At 40.6% G+C, this 23,356-nt stretch overlaps 1 protein-coding gene across 4 annotated transcripts in view; it reads right to left on the bottom strand.

Moving 5' to 3' along the window:
• Positions 1-19,665, bottom strand: part of EFCAB2 (EF-hand calcium binding domain 2) — a 36,690-nt gene extending 17,025 nt beyond the window's left edge. For all 4 annotated transcript variants that reach the window (XM_036381079.1, XM_036381078.1, XM_036381076.2 and 1 more), the window contains exons 1-2: positions 19,595-19,665; positions 1,839-1,923 (exon numbers count right to left, since the gene is read on the bottom strand). In XM_036381079.1, coding sequence (XP_036236972.1) covers positions 1,839-1,923; positions 19,595-19,622 — 113 coding nt within the window. In that variant the 5' untranslated portion in view covers positions 19,623-19,665. The remainder of the gene's footprint in view (positions 1-1,838; positions 1,924-19,594) is intronic.
• Positions 19,666-23,356: the final 3,691 nt, after the last annotated feature.

Raw genomic sequence — 23,356 nt, 5'->3', positions numbered from 1 at the left:
TCACTTCACTCACACCCAGCAGAACTGTGATGTGACTGAGGTAAGTCAGACCCTAGAAGAGTCTGCAAAATCTGGCACTGCTGGATGCTCTATCTGGCACTCTGCCTGCATGCCAGCACAAGGATGTTGCTTGAAGTGCTTCTGGTAAAAAAAAGTCAGGACCCATTTGGTAATAACATGGAGTTAAAAGAACCTGATAGGAAACTATTTTGCTCCAAGTCCCTTCCTCTCAGTTCAGCAGCTGCAGTTTCTGCTGTGTAGTTACTAGAATACAAAAATGATCGTTAAAATCAAGGTTATGATCATACAAGTTTTGTAACACAGATGCAATGAAAATTTTGGGTCATGGTTTTCACATTGCATATAACACTTTCAATGACAAGATTTGCAATATCAGAAAAGTCCTTGACTGAGGGACATGAAATATGCATGAAAAAACACCATCTTCCTCGTGCTTAATTTCTTACTAATTTGTACTAGGAGTCATGGAATACCAGTATTGGCCTGTCAAACCAGTATCATTTTTCATTCTTCACGGATATCTGATATTTCAGGCATTAATACTGATACAGCTACAATTTTGGTTAAGAATTGTGCTGTGCTGCCACCTTCTGATACAAGATAATCAGCCATTAATAATCCCATTTGTGATATTTGTGGAGGCAATATGAACCTGGAAATAATTAGACAATAAGTTTTTGTTCATTGTCTGTATCTGTACTACAAAAAAATTAATGCGAAATTGTGCATTTACTACACTAAATAGACTTTTGGATGTCCCCTGTCTGAATGAATACATTTTTAAAAGAGTCCACTTGTATCATTTCATTGTTGTAACATGCTCCCAAGCTGTATACCCATATATAATGGAGTGAGAAGTGGAGAGAGTTCTAGAGCTGTTTAGCCAAGACTGCAGATGTAAATGCCAAACAAACAAGCAGTGAGTATGCCATGGTGCAGTGAGGGCTGGGGGTGGAACTGGTGGGGCTCTGCCCCGGGCTGGGCAGCCAGGGCCCATCCTACTGCCCAGCCAGGAGCAGGGCACCAGGGGGCACCGGGACAGCCCCAGCCCCGGGCATCAGGCTCTTCCCTGGGCACGGACCAAGAGATTTAAGAGATCACTCTCCCTACAGAGCCCTATGGACAAGGGAACAGCAACTCTACTGAGTATGGAGACATATCCTGATATTCTCCCCATCGGGTATAGCTGAAAAACCATTACTTCTATGAAATACCTGCAATTTCTTAAATTTAGAGTCATTAGTAAGCATGCATTGCTACAAGCATCACATAAATATTTTGCACATCCCTTTCATCTCTGTAACGTAGAAAAGCTGTTTGGAAGATTTAAATATGTTTTTTAATTTGTCTTCATGCAGAATGTCTAATGACAACAATTTCACCAGTTCTCACAGTCCATTGTAGCATTTCTACTTAATAACTGATTTATAATTAAAAGGATATTCTTTTGGAAATAGTAATTGTAAATATGAAAAACTACTCCAGTAAACTTTCATGACAACAGCTTATAACCTCAGAACCTGTTCCCTGAGATATAAACATGAGGTTTATGCATTTTATAACAAAAGTTATACAAGTAAGAATGTTTATTTTAAAATTAAGTTCAAGTAGCACTGTCAAATATTCAAACTTTAAAAATACCAGAATTAAAAGCATCCAGGAATTTTTAGGCATCCATCCACCCACTACAAACATACTTGTCCAAACAGGGCCAAAAGAACTGCTTCTATTACATTTTCTGGTAAAGCAGATGCCAGTTTAGGAGCTGTTCATCTTTATTGAGATTCTGTAATATATTTGTGAATACATTTACAAACCTGACATCCACAGTTTTATTGGATTCACGGTCAAACACCTCAAAAGCTTCTGTAATCTTTTTCTCAATTTCAGCTACTAGGCCATCTGCAAAAAGAAACATAAGAAAAAGAATGATTCACTGAGCTGTTACAACTAATATATTTCCAATTTGAGACTTATGACAGCAGAAACACCAAAACTGATAAAGAGCAGACAGGAAAGGTACTTTGAAAAAGCAGAAGTTATGAAAAATCTCCATTCTAAATGCAGGATCTGTCATTTATATTAGTAATATTGCCTTGCTATGGCTCTGTATCAACATCAAGTCTGCTGGCAATGGTATGCCTCAGCTTTATGAACACACAGCTCAGGTGTGGATCCTGCCCAGAGTGTGCTACAGCTCGCTCTGGACCACAAGCCTGAGCCCTTCCTGGCTGCCACTGGGCCAGTGGAAGGAGCAAAGCAAACATTGGCCCATGATTGCCCTGAGATGGGGCTGAGTCACTTCATCCAGGCTCCTGCATCCAGGAAAACATAAGTGCTCTCATGTCCACTCAGTTAGTCATAATGTATGAAAAGCTGAGAACCAGGGACAAAGAGATAAGATGTATAAGGTCTGTGCACAGTGAATATGGCTCATGGTAAATAATTCATAGCAAGAGTTTGGAAAGGAAGGACAATCTCAGCAAAGGAGAAGGAGTAATTTGCTGCATTTGCTTTTTATATCTCAATCTCAAAGAATGGGGAAAGCAGAACCACAAGTTATCACAGATATATGTCACATAAGCCAGAAATTGCATTCTTGGGGCAAGCTAAGAACCAGGAAATAAATTCTGAAGAAAAAAATATAAGGAGGGGAATGGGTCTATCTCAAAAGGAAATCTCCCTGGCAAGAAAGCCAGGGTAAAAAAAATAGTAAACTGGTAGCCCATTTATTAGTTTGACTCCAAATGACAGAATATAGGAAGCAAAGTGACGTGAAGTTGACTTCTTGGTCCCTGTGGCTAAACACGGCCCCAAACTCTGTTTTGCAAACCAGCTCCCAGGAGGCAGCATTTCTTAAGCCAGCCCCCAAGCCTCCACAGAGATTCCAGAGGGAAAATCTGAATGACAGCCAAATTGAGATTGGTATGAGGGGCACTTGTTTTCTCATTTTCATACTTGTCTTCTGTATTTTCAATAGAATAAGTAAAACAAAGCTCTCCTCTAGTAGACAATACATTTCCTTCTTTAGCTGATGTGGAATTAAGTGCTGTTGAGCAGCTCAGGCCAAAATTAAGTCACCAGATCTGTTTTCTTACAGGCATAATAAATTCAATACCTAGTTTTCTACAATCCCAATAGTTTGGGAACCCCTGGGACTGTATTGTGCATTAACTTTTTTCATTTGCTTTCTTGCCCTCATGACAGAAATGTCATTTTGCTGACAAAGGGTATCAGAACTGAACATAGCTGAATGATACATTGGCTTTGTGAACTCCCTCTCTTTATCTTGACTCATGAGCTTTTTCATTGTGTTTTTTTCTCCTGTGCAGTTGAGGAGGGCAGAGAGAGGCTGCATAGGGTGCCCGGCCAAGGCCAGCCCATCCCAGGCTACAAGCACTTCAATACAGTGGACTGACCCAGATGAGGAACCTCTTCTGCAAGTAGGAGAGGTACATCCCCTCTAGATGTAGAGCTACAGCTGCCTGCTGCTTTCCATCTGTATTTGGTACTGAAGTCCTCAGAGGATTCCTCTCCCTGACTTTATGCCCCTGATGGAAGCATGGGCAGGTATGTGTGTGCTGGATTGGAGACTGGAGCTCACTGAGGATGAGGAGCCCCATGCAGTCCCCAGGCACAGGACAAACTGTATTCTTTTCACAGCCTGACAATAATGTCTACCTCTTCTCTGCCTATGTGCCAGTAAAATCCACATTTAATTACTAAAAAAAAAAAAACAACCCCATAGTTAAATCTAAGTGGACCTTGTGGAAAAGTCCCTAAAGACTATCAAAGTACTAAATTTGATGGGGTTTTGTTTACTGGTTATTTCAAAGAGTCTTGCATCATGTCTCCCATGTAGACTCAGATTTAGTTCTTGACATCAGGCACTTCAATTGTACACTACAACTTGAAATAGAGAAACATTGAAGGAATATTTATAGCTATATATTCTTGGCATGATGTATGAGACTTCAATAGAAATAAAAATTAGCCAAGAGAAGGCAGGGAGAGATTTCAAGTGCAGGTACTCTATAAGCATCCAGTCTTTGCAAGCTCTTTTCCATGAAGACAGTACACTTTAATCTTACCTTCTGAAGAGGCCTGATAAAGAAAAGTCGTGAAATGAGATGAACCTGATTTAACCTAGGTACCAGATAATCTATATCTCTTCCAAGAACTGAGAGGAAGTTGTGACTAAGAGCCATATCCCTGGAAGAAAACATAATATACTGTTGTCCTCTCAAAGCCTCTCTGTGAGATGAGTAAATATGTAATAAGCTATTGGCTAAATTTGTTGTCTTCCCTCCAGGAATGAAAGCCAAAGATGTTCAACATAGTTCAGGCTGGCAAGGCTGTTGATCTGAAAAATTCTACAATTCACTCTAAACCTCTCTTTGTGAGGGAAAAGTACACGGATTCCAACTCCAGGATAAGAAATTGGTAAAGTTTTAAAATTATCTATTCAAGAGGGGCATCAAGAGATCAGACACATAGTTAATTCAGTGGATGTGGTGCTTTAATGTACTGAAATCGCTCTGTACAAGAAGACTCTCCACCACGGGTAGATCAATGAAAGTTTCATGGACAATGTTCTCGCAGTTTTTCAGAACAGAAATACCTACATTCTGACAGAAGAAGATTTCACTCATTTATTCTACTAACTAAAAAACAATATACAGTGTCAAGGATGGAATTACCTCACTCTCTGTAATGGTTTAAATAAACATTGAAATATAGCATGACAAAAAGGATTCCAATAGCTACATCTATTTATTCCTTCAAAGAAATCCTGTAGGTATGATGTATTATTTCCATTTTTATGCTGTTAAAATGCTTGAGATACTTATCAATGTTGTCCCATCCTAATTTATTTTCCTACCACATATGCAATAAGAAGAAAAAATGTCTTAAAATCTATTTCTCAGATACATTAACTGAAAATGTATTCACTATCAAGTTTTCTTTCCTATACCATCCTTTGCTACTTTCCCATTTTGTTTAGTGTGAACTAGATAAACCTCTCAATACTGCCAGTTAAGTAAGACTGACAGAGAGCTGGGACTCCCAAGTTAATTCTGATGGTTCTTGCAGAATGAATTGTCCCTCTTCAGCTTGTCCAGACTTTTCCTCAGCACTCTGAGGCCCACTTGAAGCCAGCTCTTAAGCAGAATACCTGCTTCAGTTGTGACATTTCTTCTCCAAAAAACACATTTTCAGCCTTTGTAGGGAACAGAAACCATTTAGCGAGATGTGGCTCTGCCAGATTCTTGAGTAATGAGAATTTTAAAAAGGGATTTCTAGTTGATACAATTTGCTATATTCTACCATTCACTTAATGTATTAGCTTGCTTTCTTTCCTTCCTAGGGGTCAGTTGCTCTGATGGTTCAGAAAGCCTGCCCTTTCTTTCACTAAAGAGAAAAAATTTGTTATCATAAGAGGTATTACTTATAAGATAAGAGCATTAAACAACCACTAAAATGCTGGGAGCAGCAACTGTATGTTGCTCACAGGAAAAGATTTAGTCCCAATGCATCCTGATGAACTATTTACACTATGAAATACTTTTAAACTCTTTTTATGTTACTTAAAAGAGTAAAATTAAGGCTTGATTTGTAGAAGTACTGGTGGACTTGATTTTATTACTTCATGTTACTGCACACACCTGGAACATTAGTCTTTATAAACATTAACTTAGGTGTGTTTTAATAAACACACCTATTGTGTGTCAATTTTATATTTAAGCTCTCATATGCATGTGGATATCTTATCAATTATTAATTACTCCATCCTCTTTCCATAGTACTATGTTGTGGCTACAGGCAGGTGTGAGAAAATCTCTGAGGTCTCTGCCAACAGGAACCCTTTCTCATGTGGGCCTGCCTTGTGGAACTCGTCAGTCTGAAGGGACAAGGGACACAACCAGGCAACCCCAACTCAGTGACAGTTTCAGAGTCATTTACATGTTGTTATTTCAGTGTTATTTAAAGCGCTGTTATCAACAGGTCTTTGGTAGATTTCCCCATCCAGTAACTAGGGCTTATCAGCTGAAAGTACAAAATCTTATCAGTGGCTTTATACTCCAGCACCATTCCTTCTCTTTTTCACTAGCCACTATTTCAACCAAAAAAGTAGACAGCAACCTTGGTCCTGTCAGCTGAACTGAGAATGAGATACAAAGATTGCCATGAAGAAAAAGGAACATTCTTAAGAAGGTAATGGAGAGGATGTGATTGTGCAGGCAGCCACATGAAAAACTGTGCACCTTTAAATCCACTGCAATCTGCTCTCAGCTTCTGTCAGCATTCTATTTCTGCTCACAGATACAACTTATTGTTTTTAACCACTCTCTCTACTCTACTCTAACACTTCCATAAGACTTCTATGACCACTCTTGGCATGCTTTTAGGATGAAAGAGACGAACTAAAAACCAAAACAGATTTGCCTTTGATGTTTGCAGACACTGTTTCACATGACCTCTCCCAGAATCCTTTCCAAAACCACAAATGGAAATAGGGGCATAAGAATTGGGGGGGAGGGTTGGGGGGGGGGGGGGATGGTGGGAACAAAACCAAAAACAAACAAACAAACACATCCAAAACTAACAGTAGTTCTAATGAGAAGAAGGGTACCATGTATATTTGCTCATATATAAAGAATAAAAACAGCAAGAGACTTAAGAGACTTCACAATGCAAACTCTGAGGAGGTTATCAATGAGCTCTTATGAGCTCTAATCAGGCTTTTAACCAAGTTCTAACTGGACCATCACCTCGGTCAAGATATTCAAAAGCTGTCACAATACTCAACATCACCTGTACAGGTGAATTCTCAAACACTCTCAAATAAGCTAATCAGTTTTATCAAGGCATTGTGTCTCCAGAATAAAAAGGGAAAGCCATCATGGTCTCATAACATGAAGTCTTGTTGATAATACCATCATTCTGCCACAAACATTTGGGTTGAATTCATAGGAAGTGCAGGGAGCTTGGCTGACACAAAAATAACTCAGAAATCTTGCCCCACCCCAAAGAAGAAAACCTTACAGCATTTAACTAATGCTTTTTAAGGAAATCACTGAGAAGCAGGACCATGGAGAAAACCATCCTGAGGCCACTTGAATCTGACTTATTGGCAAGATCCTTCTGGTCCGTAAAGGAAAAGGCATGCATTAAGTTTTTGCCTACTGACCTCAATTCCTTCTCAGAGGAAGCTAAATGTACAGTCAGCCTAATATGCTGAACCAGCAATTGTATGCCATGTTCTAAAAACATCAAGGTAAGAGAAATATTGTCTTCTCTACTCTGTACCTGCAGTAGCATGTATGATATTAATAAATTAGGTATCAGCAAAGAAAGGAACAATAGGATTAAGCTGCAAGCTTGCAGAATACACAATGTTGTTTCATTGTGTCTTGTGATACATAATTAAGTAATTAAGAAATGTTATCATTGAAGAGTCTGCATTCTAAAAAGACAAATCAAGAAGATTTTGAGGAAAAACAAGAAGTTTATGGAGCTTGATTCCTCCAAAGAAGGGGTAAACCTGTTCCTGAACGGCAATCTAAAGAAAACAGATTGATGCAAAGTATTGATGGCACCTATGGGAAATGCGTCACCTGAGTTCAGACATTTGGATTATGTGAAGAGATAATATACACAGCTTTGTGAAATTTCATATATATCAGTCCCCAAGAATTGACCAAGCTGGTGTCTTCACTGCCTGTATCACCTTCTCCAGCTCGGGGATGCAAGCTATGGCCTGCAGACTCAGGAGAGGGATAATGCTTTCTCTCCTACACAAGAAGCATCCCATGTTATCACAGATTATACTCAGGCAATCTGAATTTTAGTCTGTGTGAAAAAAAAAAGCTTAACTGGTTTACACAGAGGTCACTTTCAAGCATTCCTAAAAATGCAAAGGAGCAGAAATGAAATCTCAAGAACAGCAAAAGCTTTTTCTTTCATGTTTTTCAGAATTGTTGAGAACTAGCCAGGTCATTGCTCCCCATTGCTAATGTTTGTCACAGCATACACCATGATGCTTCCAGATGAGAAGCAAAGCCCATCACCAGTGTGAACCAACAAAACCAAAATCCCACACCCATCATTGTGGATGTGAGCAACCTTGGACAGAGAGCGTCACCTCATGCTGCTGTCACATCTCTTCCCCTAATAGCAGTACAAGTGAGAGCTGAAGTTACCTGGTTGTTTCCACCATAGTAACTGCCTTATGGAAAACTAACAGAGAAAAAAATATTTAAAAATAGATACACAGAACAGAGCCTTCAGAGTGGAACAATCAGAATGATCTTTGCACAGCCCTATGGCACCTGATGTGAACAGCAATTAAAAAAAACCTCCAACAGCAAATAGACTTTAAAAAAAATCAGGTAAATAATTCAATGTCTGATATTAAGATACAGGCTGTCAGTTTGATGAAGGCTGTGGAAAAAGTTAACTGCAAAAGCTACTTCATATTCTGAGAGAAAAATATTAAACACAATTTTTTCTTTCATAAGATAATTTTTCCTTTACATAAGATATTTGTAACATGGGCAAAATAGTGATGTAAAAAGAAAGCACTATCTTGACTCCAGTTTTGGCGACAAAAATGAAATTATTTTATAGAATTCTGATAGCAATAAAAAAATAAGAGTTCAGATCAAGCACAATGGAAATATCTTTATGTCCTGAAGAAGTATACAAATTCATTAAAGCATTATAAAGCAACTATGCATTTCAACTTTGACATTTAAAAATGTAATAATACATCAATTTGTAAAATATATCTAGTTTGTGCTAGTCTGTTGGCAGCACTACTGAAGTTACAAGTTGCTAGTCAGTAACTTTTTTACCTAATGAAACAAGATATTCTGTATATTACTCTGGGTTTTGACTGTTCAGTAGATGGCATTTTAAATGCCACTGCATTCTAATCTACCACAGATTCAGATGTTTCAATACATGTGGGAACCAAAACGAACAAAATTAATGGGGCAATTAACAACTCATTCAACTGCTGAGAAACAAAGTGTAGAAACCATTGTTGCCTTGATAAGCAGTCAAGCTTCTAGTTGCTCAAAAAAATTCTTAAACTACTTGACACTGTAACATAGAACAAAAGAGGACATGAAGAATGCCACATCAAGCAGGGGAAGAAGCCATAGTCAGCATCTTCCATCACCTAGAATTTCCAAAGGTGTTTAAACTCATAGTTCACACTACCCCTAAACACAGTTCATACTAAAATGTCACTGATTTGAAAGGGAATAACCACCATTGACAAAGTTCTTGTCCCAGTGGTCTCTCCCCAAAGGTGCTGGAGTCGTGGACAATCCTGTCTACTGCTTTCCCTTCTGAATCAGACATGACTGTTCATCAGCAGGAAAAATATTTATTTCCTTTATGGTACACGTTCCTGTTGGTTATCAAGCCCACTTTAATGATGTCACTTCTGGCTGCTCCTGCAAGATGCCATTATTTTCCCTGGTCTGGTCTGGGCAGACTGGGCCCAATGCAGTTCACAGAGATCATCTGCAGCCTCAGTCCTTGATCATTGATACCTGTCTGCCCTGAGTGATTATGATATAACACCTTCAACAGCTGCTCTATTAAACTTGACTCCCATGTCCTGACCAGGATCCTGTTTGTTTCCTCTGTCCTCAGTCTACATTTTTCAATTCTGTGTTTCTTGAAACCAGGGAATGCAGATGGCAAAGTATGTCAGCATGAAGCCCCAGTGGTACTACAACCACTGCCTGGGCTCTCTACAGGTAATGCATTTGCCCATGAGAATGGAAAAGGGCAAAATATGAGAGATACCCTTGCTAGCTCTGCAAATTCCTCAAGAGATGCTTGCTCCAAAACAAAATTGTCTATATATTGGAGAGGACCAACAAACCATAATTTTCTGTATCTTTGGCTCTCTTCATGTGCCTGCCCTACAGGCAAAGCGAAGAAAATCCTTTCTTCCTGCTGCTCAAAGAGTTCCTGAGCACCTCGTTGGTGAGGGCAAGCTCAACCTACGCAGTCCTGGGAACTACACTACAAGGAAAAATCATTCCCCTGGAGGCAGCTAGTCTGAGTGATGCACCATAGGTATATATCAATCCATGCACCTCATGTACCCCAGGAAAAGCTCAACAAAATATGCCCTGATGTTTTACTGTACACAATCTGTGTAGAAATGCATAGATAGATAGATAGATAGATAGATAGATAGATAGATATCACTTCTGCATATATATCTATAGATACTGAACCATCATTCTTCATAAGCATCAGCAGAAAAGCCTGCAATCCTGGGACATGATCAAGGAATACTACCTGCCTATACTATGATGGAGTTCAGTCTTCTCAAACCTGAAGAACTGAGGTTTGATGAGTGAGTGATTTCTTTCTTCTTTTTTTTTTTTTTTTTTTTTTTTTGCGGGGTAGGTGTTCTTTGTCAAGGGTATTTTGGTTTGGTTTGGTTTGGTTTTGGTTTTGTTTGTTTGGTAGGATGATATGGAAGGCGTCCCTACTTGCACTTCACAGAATGAATTTGTGATTTGATCCACATCTGCCAGAGAGGAGAAATGGAGGTACAGCGGCTGGCTCATTGGTATGACCATGTATCCAGGATGCTGCATGCACCATGTTCCAGGTCAAAGCAATTAAGATGAGACAGAGTCTGGTGGGGATTCCTGAGCTGCCACAAGCCCAGGCAGTGGCCCATAGCAGCACCTAGAGATGGGCTAGCCCAGGTCTTGAAAGTGTGTAGGCTGGGGCCAGAACTTGGCTACAGCTCCAGATTCTCCTGCTGGTTAAGTGTTCTGGACTTACCAGCATGTCCAGGGAAAAAAAATCAAAAAAGTTGGCCTATTGGCAGTTAAAATTGCAAGACATTCTGACACATTTTCTAATGAGTAATTTTTAAGCCATTCTAGAGTATTCCTTTTACATCTACAAGGAAAATATTCCAGTGGAGGTCATCATCCACTACCTTGCTAGTGACAGTGGGAAGAAACCTTCCCACCAGAAAATGCAATGCAAGTTGTATTCCTACACAGGCAGCTGCAGAGGAAGGTTTTCTGCTCTCTGTTTTGATCAGCCCGGATGGCACTGTGCAGGGAGATTATTGTGATTACCTCCTTTAAGCAGCAAGAAGTGCACAAGCAAATACCCAGCCCTTCTCCAGCTCTAATTTATCGCAATTTACTGTTGCTCTGCTCCTGCTCCATGGTGCTGCAGACCTGAGGTCCTCCTGCCATGCTCCATGGTCCCTTTCTGGGGGTACCACAGCTCGTGCCCAGTGACAAACACCTTGCTGTGTCACTTCATAGCTCAGTCTTGCACCTTTCCCTGTAGCTACAGCTTAAAGACTTTTATCACCATGAGTACAAAATCTTTCTGAGCTCTGAAATACTCAACAGTGAGAGCTAATGCTCTGACCTGATCTTCTTAAGCACCTTATTCCTTGTGTCCTGACCCACTGTCACCTCACCCCTGTTGTAAATAGTGCAGGGTCATGCTGTGAACTGTAACATACATCTTATTGTCTATACCCTCTGGAGAATACATAACACTGGGAAATAGAAGGAATGCGTGTAGTGGCTGCACTCTGTGTAAGCTCAAACCTCAAATAAAAATTAGGGATAATCTCTTAGAGTTTGAATGAATCTGGAGTCATCATTACTTACAGCAGAAGCACTTGGCAGTCCTCCTGAGCATCTTTCATAATACAGCAGCACCTACCCTTGCCCTGGGGATTTCTCTCTTCCCAGATTTCACACAAGCCTGCTTGTCCACACTTTCTGCATTTGTTGTTGCAGAGACCTTGCAGAAAAGCCAGTTTCTTCTTTTTTCACCCTAGTATTTGGTCAAATGTTGAAATAGATTCTTTTTTCCTCAAGTCCATTTAGCCTTTTTGCACTTTTTGGAAGGAAGTTTGATGACATGGGCCTCAAGACCTTGGAATGGGAAAGTTACAGTGGTTTTACAGGACAGAAAAAGCTACTGACTCATGGATTACAGAGACACATATTTTCATTTGATAAGCTGTCAAACATTTTATGCCAGAAGTAGCTGTTACATTTTTAAAGCAACAATAGAGGCATAGCATGAAATGTTCCACTGCAGCTCTCAGGACCTGGCCCTCCCTGTCTTCTCTTCCCAAGCAGTCAGACATAGCCACACTACTTGTTTCACAGGCCTCACAACTGTTGCAGATGATTACTTTGGAAGCAGTATGCAATAAGGACTCTTAAGAAGAATCATGTATCCAAATTGGACCTAATTGGTCTCAATTATGACCTGAATTTCAGCCAGCAAAGCACAGCCTCATTTTGCAGCTAGTCAACTAGCAGCTAAGTCTGACTTCACAAAACCTGGGGTCATTTACACAGGTCCAGCTCTAACTGCAAAGCTCTCCTGCTACCTGGCATCCACAGACAAGTTGCCAAACAGTTGCTATTGCATGCAGCCAACACTGAGGGCAGTGAAACAACATGCTTTGTCACACTAACTTGCAGAATGATGGGGGAAATCCTTTTAATACAAAAGATCTTCTCTTGAAGAGATGTGAAGCAGATGATGTGATGTGATGACTGGAGAATCATCCAAAGAAAGCAAGGAAGTCCATTCAGTGCAGAGATCTGGATTGCTTCCTGCACACCTGTGATTCATAGGTAATATGCAATGATTATCTTATACTTCATGATGTTGTTCTTCCTACAGTGAAGTGAAAGAAATGTCAGTGCTCAACATTAGTTAGCCTGCAAAGAATAACAGTGATACTTTTTTTAAGTCAATACCAGCTGCATACAGGGTCCCTTTTCACAAGGCAGAGATAAATTCAGCATAAATCTCCATTAGAAATGTCTCACACATCCCTGAAATCACAACTCTGGCAGTTGCACCAGCCAGCACTCTTGTGGCAGCTCAGAGCTGGCAAAAACAGTAATCTCATTGCAATTTTTTCTATATCCCTCATCTCAGGCACACCTGGGATATAATGAAAGAGCTATGTCTAGCCCATACTTACATCCTCTTTTATCCCCAACAGCAACCTACCCTGTGAGGATATATAGCTCTCCTGGTGATGCTGAGTCTTGCTGTATCTCCAGCTGCAGCTGAAAAAGAGCAGCTTCCATAGGCTGTGACACTGGCAGAGCACAGGTCTGCTGCTGTGCTGTGCAGTCACAGAAGGCATCTGTCATCTGTCTCCATTTCTCCTGCACTCTCCACAGTGCTGGCCCCGCAAGCAGATGGCAGAGCTGCAAAGGACAGCTCTGACACCCGCATATGCACCAGACCAAGTTCCACCAAAATGTGGCAATGCACATGCTGCTGTGGGACCCAATAAAGCAGCTCACTCTGCCAAGGATGTCCCTGTGGGACAGTCCCAACAGGGAACCATGTCACTTGTCACTGACAATGCACGCTTGATTGCATGTGTGGCAGCAGCAAATATCTCCTAAATTGAATATTCCTCCTGAACTGCCTCTGCACACAACCAGTGGTCCAGAACCAGGCACCAGAATCAACTGGATCTGAGAAGTAATTGATTTTAAACATTAGACATTATGAAGTTTAACTGCAGTACCACAGTACTGCACTAGAACAGAGCAGTATGTAAATGTTCTTCTTTTGAATCTGCAACATAATGGTAGAATGAGGGGTTTAAGTATGACTTAATACAGGCTGTTATTATGTAATATATCAGAAACCCTTCAATTTGGTGTCTTAAATGGGTTTAAAAAAATTGTTTCTAGACTGGTTGCAATTCCATCTGCAGTACTCTGTCTTTGCCCAAGCAAAGGAAGACTGTTAGGGTGAAACAAAATGGCAAGGAATTACAGGGGTTTGCTGCTGCAGCTGCTTGGCTTTTAAGGCACTGCCTTGAAAGTATCGCTTACAGTGCTAAATCACTTCCTTTACATACCATGAATGAATACAAACCTCCAATTTTCTTTCTGTTTACCTAAGAGTAATATTCTGAATTTTAACAGCATTTCAGCTGACAACTGACATATACATTTAACATCAATAGGGAATAAGACACTTCTGGCATTCATCATTTCAGGCAGGCTAAGCTAAAGGAAAAAGTTAGCAAACTTGGAAAAGAAGTACACAAGCTGTTCAAAAATTAACTTCAGAATTCATTTCTAATTTTCCTGACCATCCAGAACCAGAACCTCCTGTGAGCTTACACCAGTGACACAATAATCCTTACCATTTTTAAGATGGTACTTGGAGAGCTTTTGAAGGTTATGACTCTGTACAGCCCTAGGCTGGATTCAAGAAAATCCCTTCAATGTCACATTCATAAGGCTGTCACATCCTACCCACACCCTGAACAGCATTGAACAGCAACACTGAACAGCAAAGACAATACATTTCCAAAAAGTTGGGAGTCTGTATTTTCTTAAAGTTGGGCATTGACAATTTAAGGCCATTTATAAAATACTGCTGGGACCCATCAGGTAGCACACAGTCCTGAGGTTGGTGTGGGACCTCCAGCCCCTCCCTGTGCCAAGAGCTTTTACCAACACCCCTGTCTGCATGGCCACCTCCCAGCTGGGGGCTAAACACTGGCTCTGACAACAGGTTCATGTCACATTTCTGTTATCCAAAAAACCATTTTCCTTCCACAATCTTTTGCCCAACACATTTTATTGCCAATAGCAACAAAGCAGTATCTGTTCACACAAAATACAGGTACTGCTAAGCTGAAAAAAGCCTCCCAACCCCTCAGATCTCAGAGTAATTAGTATGTAGACATGGAAATTCTTAATAACATGTTAACTATTGTTGGAAAGATAATTTGTGGGAGTTCTCAAGTTCAATGGTTGGCATTGTTGAAAAGACAAAAAAGTTTAAAGCCTTTCTTTGCACACCATCCAATTTTTTATGCACTAAATCAGCTAGAAGTAGAACCAAACTAAAAAATTTCTGCCGTTTTATGCACCATGGAAACAAGAAACCTGTCAATCTGCAATTACCTATTCTACATCCATTTGAGATCAATTTCTGCTGTGGGAGTACAGCCAACAGGTTCAGATCTTCAACCTGTGTTTGTCATGGGAGATTGACATAGTTTATTTTTTGTTTCATTCTCAAATAAGTACAAATATTAAAACATAAATCAGATTGATGTCAGGGTGCATGTCAAGGTGCATTACAGTCTAATAAAGACTATAAACCTTTCTTCTCATGTAATTTCTTACAGCAATGTCAACAAGAGGATATAAAAATATTCAAAGCATTCATCTATAAATTCCACTGTGATAAAACTGCACAGTGATTTCCTAAGTAATCTCATATATTCGGATTTTCTTCTAAAGCTGAAATACTTCTTGCTTGAGCCCTATGAAAGATACTTATTTTTAACAGCTCATACTAATTTTGTATTTTTTCCTCATAAATTAAACACTGCCACTTTTTAAACTAGAGATAATTTGTCTGATGGATGACTTTAGCCTGAAGGTTTATTGTGTTTAATTCAGAGCTTTTGTACCTTTGAAATGCTGCTGCTCATTTGTGAAACTCTCAAAAATACATTTTAAAATCCTTAGTATAAGAAGTTCTTAAAAGAACTCACATGCTTCAGCATCATGTGCATCATCCCTTTCAGTGGGATTCCCCTAAGTCGTGCACAGCTTAAGTGCTTTTCTGTGTTGGGTTTGAAACTTTCATGTTAATTAAGAGTGCTTCAAGCAGAATTAATGGTTATGACTGCCTACAGTGCTCACAGCAGCTACAAGGCTCTCTCAGCTTTGACTCAAAGCATTTAAACAGAATGAGCAGTGATAGCACATTTCCAGTATCTCTAGCAATACAAAAGGCAGGCAAAGCCAGGTGAGGTGATGTGGACAGGAAGGTTTAGATCCTCCTTCCAGGCACGAGGAGATTCAGCAGGGCAGACAGGCGTAACTCTGCTTCTTTGAAAGAGGGGAGTAGTTAAATGTGTAACTAGCTCTTCCCAAATGTTACCTCCTGTATCTCTGATTTCACCAGTATGCCAGGCAGCAAACTGGGCCAGGCAAAGAGCAGACATGTATGACACACTGTTACTGTATTCACATACTAAAATAGGAGTGAAAACTCTTTTCCAAGATCCACATGACGGTGTGTCTTCATCCGTGGCACAAAGAGGTTTTGTGAGGCCTGATTACAAATTGCTACCTAGAACTAATCATTTACCAGAGAAAACCATCCTTGCAGAACTGTTACTCTCCATAGGTCTTCACAGCAGAACCAAGCAACTTTCTGGGGACACCTCTTATCCACAACCAGGTGTTTGGTTCCATACAGGTGTAAGTGGGTGAAGTAGCAGCTCAGCTACTATTCAATATACTTCCCTTTGGATTAAAATTCATGACTTATTAATGGCATTTTAAGTATGCACTATCTGGCACAAAGAATATGGTCTTTGAAAAACTCTAATACCGATCAATTACATAACATTTCCATAATGATACAGGAACACTGAAGCGTTTTCTCCTTCATGTACTTTCATGTGATTTTTTTTAAATCCCAGATGGAGAATAATTTGTCTTCAGTCTAGTTGTACTTGAGGCACTACCAGTCTGACATTTTGCTTTCAGGTTCTAGCAACCTCAGTACTGAGATCAGAAGTATTAAAACTTAGAAAATCTGACATGTTATGTCAAATTACAAAGACAGTATCTGAGAGCAAATGGAAGAACAGACAGACTGAAATAAGTAGCAGAAAAGGGGAAAGAAACCAAATTATAGGAGGGAAGATAGAGACAAATGTACAAAAGTGAAAGATTAAACAAATATTCTAGAATAATCAGATGAGTGTGAAGAAAAAACATTAAACATTGTTGAAAGCACAAACGTAGGGATATAAATTCAGACATAAAACATGTAGCTACATACAGTATGGGCATGGTCCCATTAACACTTATGCACATACAAGATTCTATTTGCAACATTTGCGTAAGCTGGAGGGTAATACTCATGTGAGTAACATGTACAAGAGGTAGCAGGATTTGGCCTCCCACTGTTTTTCTTTGTGTACATCATGTATCTCTGTAAAACATTTAAGCAGGCATTTCAACTTCGAAGAAGACTGAACTTGGAAATAATAGGACCTAAGGGAAACCTTTCCAGGAAAGCTGGTGGAATTACAGTTCTGCAAAGCACCAAGAGGAATGCCCTAAGGACTAATTATTTGACAATACAACTAATGGTATTACTTTGAAGCATAATAAAGTTAAACCTGCAGCTTGCATAGATGTGGAGTACTTGCTGGAGAGAAGCACAATGGTTGTGTGAATCCAGAATCAGGGAATCCTAATTGACCCTCTAACTGCTATCAGCAGGAAGGCTAACAGCAACTCTGAAGTGGTGTAGTGACTTAATCCTAAGGGATTGCCTCTGTTAATGAGACACTGAGTGTTAGCTGTCCTCAGCCATGTTTACAGTAATGAGGCACCTTTATAAGGCAATAAACAACTGGTTTGCCTAATAGCAGGCTGGGATTCTGCTGAGTGACAGAAGCTACTGTCCCAGTGACATGAGTTATTGTCCTCATCCTACAGATAAGAAACTAAAGTCCAGCATGTCACTTCCCATGATCCACTGGTCAGGCCAGAGATGGAGTTTATGGGTCAAGGTCGTTTAGGATGACACTACAATTCTCCTCTAGAAGATGACATCTAAAACTCTACTGGGAATAGTGTTTTATAGGATGTTAAAAAACATGAAGCATAAAAAATCCCCAAGAGGGTCTGTCTTTAGTAATACAATAATTAAACTTCTTTAAAAGTATTCTCATTTTGAAACTACAAAAAAAAAAAAAAGGTCTTACAAGTCTTTAATCAAGCAATCAAAAATCCATGACCTTCCTTCTCCAAATGTTTCTGGCTGTGGCTTGACAAAACAGCACAAAATCTCAATATTATCCATATGGGTACCCAAAATATATGGAACCAGGCTTCCCAACACTACTTCCCTCATCTCAGATGGTTTGGCAGACTTCTAGGCTATTATCCTATCATTTCTATCCACCTCTGCTACTGTGCCTCAGCTTCACTTGCACCACTAGAAAGATGCAAAAGATAGGCTTCCACAAGACTAAACAAAAATTAAAACAAATTTTAAAAAAACCACTTTAAGAGCAGTCCTCAAGGAAGCTACATGTCTTACTGTTTAATTTCTTCGAGATATCTATGTTGCAAAGTGTAGCTAGAAATACTTCTACAAAAATCCAATTAGTCATTTAGCACCATCCACTGCAACCACTTAGACAAGACTTTTCTGCAGCATACATTGTTTCCGAAAAAATATTAAATAATCCATTGATTACATTATTTCAATTATTACAATGTCAGACTTCATAAACTATTGCAACACACACAAGTTTAGTTACAGAAAGGATGGATTTCAGAAGTCACAATATTGTGGGCTTTACAGAAAATATGTTTTCCTTGAAATGATACTGAGATATCCTTGAAGAAGGAATTACCTCTAGCCTATAAAATAGAATTTCGGGCAACACTCCATAAAGCAGAACACAGTGGCCTCTAAAAATAAGCCATGGTGCTATCAGGAGCACAGATTACTTTTTTTCTGGCAGAGAGAGCCCAATGCATCCAGAAACGACTGTGAGAGGCCACAATCAGCCAGCAACGGCTGCCCTGGCAGCCACCCCATGCCATGACAGGGGGGTCAGCCTTGTCACCATCCAGCCTGGGCATACCCTGTGTGGTGGCAGCACCACCGTAAGGCTGCCAGCACCAACAGGAGGCTGGTGGCATCCCCTGTGGCAGGGAGTGCTGCAGAGCAGCCCCTGCCCTGAGGCAGAGCCAGCAGTGTGGCCGCCGTGAAGGGGATGGGCAGTCAGTGGGTGTACTTCTGTTTGTGTAAATACGCACGTGTGTATATTTCATATACACACACCGATATACACACATCCATGCACAATGTGCACGAACAGCTTTGTGCACGTACATATCTAATATCACAGAATGAGCTGAGCAGGAAGGGATGACAAGGATCACTGAGTCCAACTCCTGGCCCTGCACAGGATCACACCAAGGGCCTGAGAGCACTGTCCCAACACTTCTTTAGCTCTGCCAGGGTGGTGCTGTGACCCCTTCCCTGGGGAGCTGTTCCAGTGCCCAACCACCCTCTGGGCATAGAACCTTCTCCTGATACACAACCTAAACCTGCCCTGGCACAGCTTCAGGCCTTTCCCTCGGGTCTTGTCACTGGGCACCAGAGGAAAGATATCAGTGCCTTCCCCTCGGGAGGATGTCAAAGACTGCAATACACACACACACACACACACGCACACACAAACGCACGTGTGTGTGTGTGTGTGTGTATGTATGTGTGTATGTATGTATGTATGTATGCACTTCAGTATGTGTAAATGTGTGTCTGTGTCCCCCGGTGCGTGTCCGTGTGCCTCTGCCCCGGCCAAGGCTGCCCGCGCCGCCGCCGCCCCTCCCGTCGCCCGAGGCCTGCGGCGGGCGGGCCTCACTCGGTGGCGCCCGGCCCCCGGCCCGTCCGCACGCCGGCGCCAGAGCGAGGGGAGCCCCGGCCGCGGCCTTACCCTCGCCCTTCTCCTCGCTCTCCGCCATGGCCGCAGCGCCGCGCTGTCGCCATGGCGACGCGGGCCTGCTCGGGGCCTATCCTCACAGCGCCGGGGATCGGGCGTCGCTCCCCGCCGGGCTCGGGGTGTCCGAGCCCCTTGTACGGCCCCACTGCTCCCCTCCGCCCTTCCAGGCAGCCATCGAGTGAACCCCTTCAACCTGCCTCTGCAAAGGACTCAGTGTCTCTTAAAAATGCAGCTTTCCCCAGCAATTGCGGAGATTTACATGTGTCTGAGCTTTAGAAAGTGAAAGAACATTTTATTCTAAATGCCATCACGCCAAAACAGCTAAAATATTCTGTCTTAGTGATATTAAATAAAACTGTGCAGTTTAAATTTAGCTGCGAGTTTTAGCAGACAGGCTTGCGATGCCTGGGTCTTCTGACTCTAAAACAACTGTGAAAGTAGAAAAAAAAATACAAATATTAATATTCTGGCAAGATGCAACCATATATTCCTAGAAAATAAATATTTATGAAATTTCTAGAGCTAAAACCTTGTCCTCATTACAGCAGGTGCTTGTTTGTCAGATGTTCAGTTTTGCAAAGCCTGCGTGGATGACTCCTCCTCACACACTCAATTCCACCTCTCAAACAAACAGTTAATGATGTTCTCAGTATTCATGGAAGCCTGAAATTTAAAAAAAACGTGGAGCACAAACAGAGCTTCTTTGATTTAAAAAAAAAATCCTTTTTTAGAACATTTTAACATTTGCTATTTGTCTTTCAGCCACTTATTTTTGCATTTTTTATTGAACATGGCTCACAGTAAAGAGGTTATAATAGATACCCAATAGAATACATCTTTATTCTATTGGGAAAACAGCTGATTATGCTCTCTAACAAAGCTGATCCCTCTGAAAGGTTATCTACTGACTTGAGCAGTTTATTAAAAGTAACTAAATATTTCAAACTACATGTTTGACTACAGGAGTACAGATTTGTTTCCTTTCAAATTGCTAACAGAAATTTTGGTGAGAATAGCATGGCAGATGAATTTAGAGGATGCAGCAGCAGAAGAAAAAACCTTTATCTTTCAGTCTTAGGGGGGTCGTATTTCTGATTCCCTTGACCCCTCCACACAGAAAACTTGTCTTTCCTGATTGAGGTCTATGGTAGTGGGTCAGTCACGTGTTTGAAGTGGGAGAAAAGTACAAAATACATTGTTTTGGCAAGGATGCACCTCTCTTACCACTTCTCTCCCCTACCCCAAATGTAGAATTTCATGTTTTTGAATACTGTGCCCAGCATTAGATTTCTTATATAATTTTCCACATCATTCATCATAGGACACTTATAGCTCTTCTACAAATGCTACACTAATTCAAAATATTTACTACATATTCCTAAAAAAAACTTAATAAAATCCTGTTCTAGTTACTTGGGTTTTCATGACAAATCCATGCCCAAAATATTAACAGCTCTTAGTTTTAAAATAAATACAAGTGTTGCATATTATGCATATTTATTTGAGATCATTGCATGTTCATAGTAGATTTTGAAAGGAAGTGAGTCACTGCAACTGTGACGTGGTAAGACAATAACTCCACTTGGGCATCCTCCTCTAACATCTTCCCAGCAATTTCTCCAGAACTTGCACTTGGCTTTCCTCATTGACAGGAATGTGTCCTCCAAGAGAGATGTTAAAAAAGCAGTGTGTAAAGGCTGATGAAGGAAGGGGAAATCGTGAAGTGTACCACAGCTATGAGATGTCATTTACACCACAACATCTACTTGCTGTAGTAGCTGCTGGCTCTGACCCTCGTGAGCTGCTAGAACAGCTCCTTGGGGAAAGTGTTGTTGTGAGTATATAAAGGCCTTGCTCAAATCCCGGATGTTTGTATCAAACTTGTTAAGTTTGATAACTTTAGCCTAGCTACCGGATCTTCACTGACTCAGAGCTCATACAAAGTTCAGCAAACAGCATTTTGCACTGTCCTGCCTGTGCTGTTGAGATTCCACTCGGGACAATTACTGTAAATCAAAGTGCTTCATTTGCATTGTCCACTCTAGCCTGGAGTTTCTTTTTGCTTCAGTAGCTTGCAGCCAAGTGTCCTTATTCTCCCAATTCCTAACACATCAGGCTTTGGAGTCTTGCCTGTCTCCAGGAGCAGAACAAAATACTGAATGAGAAAGCATTTCAAAATGAGAACTCACTGCTTTAAAATTTCCTGGCAATGTATCTTGAAAAATCTATGTAGGGAAAAAAATGTTAACAATTATAATGCAGATCAAATACCTGATATATGGACCTGAACCACATAGCTGCTTCCCTTTTAACTTAATGCACAGATACCTCAAACCAAGGGTATGAGTGGGCTGAAACAACTAATCACATTTTGGCACAGACAAGTACAAAAGGAAACCCAGAACTACTAATTCAACAGCTTGAAATATCAGCTGCTGCATGCAAGATCTTTACAGAGCTCCTCTGAAGAGAGCATACCCTTTTAAAATTGTGATTTTTCATTTTAAAAATGTCAGAAGATATCTCAGGAAAATTATAAAAGAATCCAGCATCATCGATATAAAGCGTGAATCCACTGAAGTCTCATAGACATAAGGTTCCCTTACCTCCACTCCTAATTTCATCACATACATTCCTCTCAGCTATCAGGGTCCTATCACACATTTTGCATATTCTCCGTGCATATGTTCAGAAATGTTATTCAGCAATAAAAACAGGTCTAAACTGGGAGAAGTGATGTAAAAGAGAGAAGTTCAAGGAGATATAATAACATCCTACAAAGCTGTGTCCCCCCATGGCTTCGGGACTGCAAGCATCTCAACACATCTGTGCTCCAAACATTTGCCAAAGACCTTCACTATAGGACTGACTCTGTGGGTCCTTGGGGACCATATAATTGAAGGCACAAATAAGCCTATTCATTTGTCCTTCACAGAGAAAGTAGGTGGATAACTATGATTTTGTGGCAGGGCTTGTACCTATAGCTCCTCTGCAGCAAAATGGGTACATCTGTGCTGTTTAGAAGGCATTTCCATGTCACTGTATCCTTTTTTACCAGTGTGACATGAATGACCCAAGTGTACCTTCATTCCATTCTTCCTCTGGGATCAGCAGCTGATTTCAGTGACTCAGAAACAGACTCTTCAAAACAGAGTATTATCTAAACATTAGCTGTTCACCAAATGTTACACAGTAACCAGATAAAAATGAGAAAAAGACTCTGTCTTTCCTTGCCTATACCGTATCTTTCCTAATATCTTTAAAGAATTTAGGTAAATTACACTTGAGAGCAGCTACCTCTTTCCTTCATGTGTAGGAGGGGAAGACAGCTTCTCCTCTGGCTTGTTCTCTTTGTAACTGCAGGCTTTGATCCTATGCTTGGAGTAGATGAAGAGAAGCCTAACAGAGTGGGCAGAGGCAGACATACAGGCATGCCCTCCATTATTTCCTCTACTACTGACCTCTTCCAGGCTGCTGGTATATTTGGATTAACCTTACCTGTCATCATTTTGCTTTCTTTCAAAAAACTAATTCTTCCTGTTCTCACCTACAGAACAGCAAAAAGTACATAAATTATACATAAAAGTGCATAAATTGGCTTAATTTTTTAATATAAATAATAAACCTAGAAGCCCAAAATCTGACCTCTTAAATAAAATGTCAGCGTATGATTCCTTCACACATATGGAGTTCACCAGTGCTGAAAGGAGAAGATCCAAGTATTCTCCTTCCTTCCTTCCCTCCTGCTGGGTGCAT

The sequence above is a fragment of the Molothrus ater genome, chromosome 3 (genome assembly GCF_012460135.2).
Source record: "Molothrus ater isolate BHLD 08-10-18 breed brown headed cowbird chromosome 3, BPBGC_Mater_1.1, whole genome shotgun sequence".
Lineage (NCBI taxonomy): Eukaryota > Metazoa > Chordata > Aves > Passeriformes > Icteridae > Molothrus > Molothrus ater.
Note: the sequence above shows the minus strand (reverse complement) of the source record. Positions and strands in the feature narration are given on the sequence as shown.